Genomic DNA, 5,526 nt, shown 5'->3' on the forward strand with positions numbered 1-5,526 from the left:
GCTGGGTGTTGCTTTCCCCCCTCTTAGCAATGCGGCAGTGGCTGCCCCATGGCATATTAATAACTATTTGCTTCTCTACCTCCCGGTGATCCCCCGGCGAAGCCACCACATTCTGAAGGAGCAAGGGAGATGGGAAGAGGGGCGGGGGTCTTGGAGAGATGGAGGGGACAGGGGCGAAAAGGTCGAGGGGCTCACTTGATATAGCAAGTCTGCCGGCCCCCTGGGAGATTCTCGCGCTCTCCCCATCCCATCCTCGACCCCTCCTTGGGCAGGACAGGAGAGTACTGCCTAGCAGCAGCGATGCCAGGATCCGCAGCCCTCTCTCCCCCTCGGAACCCCCAACCCCAACTGAAAATGTAAACACTCCACATCTGACCTTCCCCGGGGAATTTTTTCTTTGCGCGGACCACCCAAACAACCTCCTGTATGTACGTATGCACACAAACACATGCCTCTTTCCTTCCTCCTCCAAAGCCAAACTTCTAGCAGGTGCAGCGGCTGCCGAGGCGCCCGTGGGTAGGGGGCTGGCTCTCCCTATGGCTGCTCGCTCGCTCCCTGGCTCGCTCTCTCGTCCCCCCTTGCTCACCTTATCCAAGCAGTTGACTTTTTCCGTGGGATACACGACTTTCCCACAGCGGGCACACTGGGGGTTCATTTTCGCAGCTCCTGGACTAGGTGACGACTAGAAGAGGCGGTGGCTGAGGCTGCTACTGCTCCTACGGCGGGGCTGACGGCGGAGGCGGTGGCTGGGGGCTCCGGCAAACCGGTGTGACATCCCCTTACGAACTAGACCCCCACCACCTCCGGGCTGGCGTCCCCCGCTGGGGGCGGGGGAGGGGGACGGCGGCGGCGGCTGCTACTGCTCCGGGCTGGGTGGTTGAAGCACAAGACAGCAGTGGTGGTGGCTACAGCCCGGGGCTCGCTCCTTTTGCCGACTGCAGCTCCACGGCATGCGGGATGAGAAGTGGAAGAAGGAGGTGGAGGGACGGAGGGTACGTGAGTGTGTGTGAGTGTGTCTGTGTGTGTGCGTGCGCGTCCCTCTCCTTTCACCCGTGTGGCCACCAACGGCAGCACCAACGCAACGCACTGCAACGCACCCTCCTCCTCCTTCACATCCTCCTCCTACTCGTCCTCCTCCTCCTCCTCCTCCGGTCGCCGCCGCCGCGGCTGCTGCTGCTGTTGATCCGGCTGCTTCTCCCTCTCACTCTAGGTACAAATGACTCATAGAGATAGATAATGTCTCCTTTCCCTCTATCTCTCTCTCCCCACCGTGCAGGAATAAGCCAACCCACCGACGCTCCTGGACCAAAGTTGCAGTGAACGAGCACGTCGGGTATGTAGGGAGGGAGAGAAGGAAACCCGAGAAACCGCGACAGCGGCGGCTGGGCTGTGGCGTAGGCTGGAGCGGTAGCTCTGCGGAAAGAGGAGGAGAGGGAGGACAGCAGCGATCCTGCAGAGGAGTTGGAGATGCTCTGCTCCTCATCCCCTACCCCGGCAACGTCGGGGTAGGTGGGGTGGGGGGAGGCGCCAATCCACCCACGGGCGTCTCTGCGCCCTGCCGGCCGCGGGACAACTGCATCCACGGCCGCCCCCGCCGCGCATACGCGGGTCCCCAACCTGCAGCCCTCCAGGGACGACTGGGAAAAGGAAAGGATAACTGTCTACCCCTACCAGCCTCCTCTGTAAGGAAGGAACAGTCAAGTCAAATCGTTCCCTATGCCCTCTGCTATAATCTATCCCCGAGGCTGGGATCCTGAGGCAGCATCGGTTGCAGCTGTTCTTGCAGCTGGCCGAAAACACGAGCTGGAGCAGAAACCCCCCCCCTTCCCCTACCCCCTGGAGAAGGCTATACACTGGAGGAGTGAAAGGTGAAGGGCTGGTTGTTACAGTCGCACAAGGTTTCTCCCCGGGGAAGTGGAGCTATCCTGTTAGATGCAGTTCTCGGGCACCATTGCTGCTGGCAGGGTGGCCGAAAAGACTTGCCTTTTCCTTCCAACGTCCCATCCCCCTCGCTTTTTTTTAATCTGCTTTTTGAAGGAAGGCTGGTCATGTGGGACCTGAGTTCTATGTTTATTTTGTTAAGAAACACCTATTAATACTTGTTTGGTTTTTAAGTTTTGCAGTCGAAAGCCACTGCAAAATTACAGGTAAATTCCCCAACGCTCTTACCCAGCATGAGAATTTCAGATACAACTCCTCTTGGTATTCTAATGAAAATCAGAACATGAAGCTGAATGGATACATGATAGCTGTCTAACTTCGCAATTCTCCAGTCTGAGAACATGAAAACTGAATGGAGCAGAATTTTTAAACAGCTTTAATAATTGAATGTGCTGGCTATTACAGGGAAGCCAACAGAACTAACACATCTTTAAGGCTTGGTAAATGCTAAATAATATTGGTGATTTTTTTAAAAAATTATGTGGCTGTATAATAGAGAGATAGACATATAGACCTTAGCTTCAGCCTCTCAGGTAGAAGCAGTATCAGAAAAAAATTAGACTTCTTTCTCTATTAGGTAGGAGGCACTATTGAGTGTTTCTTACATAACAATGCCCTATTGTGTAACTCTTCGGGAAAGGTAACTACTTGGGAAGCGTCAGTGAAACTCGGAGCCTTTGAAGCCATTTATTATAGAGCTCACAATCACATCTGAAAAGCAAGCGAAACAAAAAATCCACTGTCCATTGTCATATGAAAATACTTGAGCTTAAAAAGAAAGTCCACATTCACAAGAAATGAATCGTTTCTCAATATTAGTTTTCTGTCTTCCCTCAAAAGCAATGTTATTGTAAACATTAATTTCATCATCTAAAAAATTTTATTTAGCAGAGAGATGGGGGGGTGTTAACGGAAGTCTATAATTTTGGACCTGGCAGATATTTTAACTATGCATTGAGTTAATTAGTAAACTGAAAGTGAGCTATTTTCTCCTTTCCATGGCTAAGAATCAAGTACTCTAATATATTTTACCTCTATTCCATCTGTTTTCTCTTGAAATTTATTCTCACCAAATTCACTTTTGGCTTGAGGATATCTCTTAAAGATTTTAAAGCCTCCTTTACTAATGCAAAAGGGTTATAAGTAGGGTTTGTAAGCTGGACTTAAGCTTTCTAAATTCAAAATCACTGAGTCACTTGGGACCTAGAAAGACAAAGTGGTCCAGCTCTCTGCCTTTAAACTATCCATTCCAGCGTTCTCCACACCGACAGTTCAATCCTTTTTGTTCATCAAACAAAACTTCCCCATACTATAATTTAAGTTCATTTCTTCTTATTTGGAGTTCCACTGTTATGAAGGACAATTAACCAGCAGCGCCCTCATAAAAGCTTTCACTTACATGAAGACATTAATTGAGCTTTCTTTTCTCTAAACTAAAAAAAGAAAGTTCCTTTCATTTTTCTGTTTAGGATCTGTCCTTCACTGGACCTCTGTAGAGTCTTCAGTCATCTCCATTGCTCAGATTATTTATATCTAGTGCTTAATCATGAGCATTAAATAATATTAGGGAAAGGCCTATATTGATTTTGAGAAATACAGTAAATCCTTTTGTCTAAATGCTGGTGCAAGGCATTGATGAATACCACCTCGTTCATTAAAGATGTGAAGCTAATGAAATTGCAAAAGAGATTGTTTCCCCCCTTTCCCCCTCTATTAAAGACATAATGTTTAAATTGAGAGGCTCCCAGTGAAGCATAGATCTTAGAAACTGTGCTGTGTCACTCTTGGCCTCAAATTCACTGTGATGTGTTCCCAAAGAGTAAAAGGGGAGGAAACTTTCTCCACCACCACCACTACTACCCCACCCCAACCCCGAGGATGAATGAAACTCATAACAATGTACAAACTCCGTACAGAAGCCATTCTAGGGAGTTCAGACACTTTGAAGAGATTATCTCATTTTCTATCAAAGTATCTCTGCAGATTAGAGAGAAACTAGGAATTCAGACATTAAAGAGAGTTCCAAATTCAGGACGTGCTACAGAGACTGGGCTACTTGTTCCAAAACAATGGAATTTCTATGTACTGTTTCTTAACGAACTGAATTTCTAAGTATTTTAGGCAGAAAGATTATTAGACAAGGTTAAAGGGGTGAGCCCTTTGCTGACATTTTAAAAAGAAATGTTACGTGCAGAAATATTAATAACCCTATTATAAATTATTCCATTTTTGTACAGGGTTTCAGGAGTATTCCTATTGAGTTTTGAGATGGATTCTATTGTATTTACCTAGATGTATTGTATTTTATTTTTGTAACAAACACAAACATTAACAAATAGGAACATTTCAGCATAGAAACAAGGAACAAAAAAAGAGGATTGTACTTAAAACTACGAACTTTAGTTACTTATAGTTTTCAAGTGTGTATCCAATTGAATGTGATAAAAATAAAATTGCCTCACTTATCTACAACCCCCTCTGAACTTCCTTCTGCCCTCTCTATATTTTTTCATGTTTCAATTACCCTCTTTTCTTTCTTTTTTTTTAATTCCTCTCTATCACCATCAACCAATCCTACCATTTTATATTTATGATAAGAATAACTAATTAGGATGATGGGAAACCAGTGTATATGTGTTGGCTTGTGTTTCAGTGGATAAGTTGATGCATTGTCTTGGTTTTGATGAGCTTTTCTCTTTTTAAATCTTTGTTACAAAGGTTGTTTGTTTGGGTAAGGAAAGGGTCAGGAAATACATATAGAAATGAAAGTGATTCCCCAAAAAAGTTAGCAAGTAAAATGTTTGAAAAGGCTAGAAAACTTTTTAAAATAGGTAAGGGGGCTATGGGTGCAGAATGTTGCATATACAGTCAAACATGGTTTTCTGATGGTCAGTTTTACTTAACTTTTTCTTTGTTACAAGGGAGGGTTCAAAGCTGGGGGGGGGACCATAATATAAAATAAGACTCAAAGAAAATAAACTATAAAAAGAGGTATTGTTTAAAAAAAAAGCCCAATTTTATCCCTGTATATGGTATCTTTCCTAACTAGAATGGAGGCTCCTCAAGGACAGGGATTATTTTGGCTTTAGCTTTGTAACCCCAGCCTGCTCTTAAAAATAGAACTGTTATAAATCAGAGTAAATATAAGTAGGCCTCAGGCTACTTCACTTAAATATTTATTAAGGATATATTCATTAAACAGTTGTAGCAGTATAGCATACTGTTCTCTAACAATTGCTACTTTGAATGACCCTAGGCAAGTCACTTGACCCGAGTCTAAATTTCTAAATGAAATAATCCAGGACTCAAAATATTATAGCAACCATAATCTGCTTAATTTAAAATAAATTAGATAAAATAAATTTCTCCTAAATTATCTAGATAATCTAGGCAAAGGTATATTTTATTCAAGTTAAATGTAGGTTCCACCCAAGTGTGGAGATAGTTGAAGTCTTCAAGTATCTAGATAATTGTGTCAATTATCCAATTAACTTTGCATATGTACAAACACCAAAAAGTTGATTTTTAGGAATTAGCATTTAATAAATAAACACAGTAATTTAAAGGTAGCCAGATGGTACACTA

The 5,526-nt window shown here is 44.1% G+C and overlaps 1 protein-coding gene across 1 annotated transcript; it reads left to right on the top strand.

Moving 5' to 3' along the window:
• The first annotated feature begins 228 nt into the window (after positions 1-228).
• Positions 229-4,413, top strand: LOC144456674 (collagen alpha-1(III) chain). Its single transcript, XM_078151935.1, has 2 exons — positions 229-992; positions 1,277-4,413. The coding sequence occupies exons 1-2, from the start codon at positions 958-960 to the stop codon at positions 1,755-1,757; spliced, it is 516 nt and encodes a 171-aa protein (XP_078008061.1). The 5' UTR covers positions 229-957; the 3' UTR covers positions 1,758-4,413.
• The last annotated feature ends 1,113 nt before the right edge of the window (positions 4,414-5,526 follow it).

The sequence above is a fragment of the Phascolarctos cinereus genome, unplaced genomic scaffold (assembly GCF_003287225.1).
Source record: "Phascolarctos cinereus isolate Bilbo 61053 unplaced genomic scaffold, phaCin_HiC Scaffold_1;HRSCAF=81, whole genome shotgun sequence".
In the NCBI taxonomy this organism is placed as follows: domain Eukaryota; kingdom Metazoa; phylum Chordata; class Mammalia; order Diprotodontia; family Phascolarctidae; genus Phascolarctos; species Phascolarctos cinereus.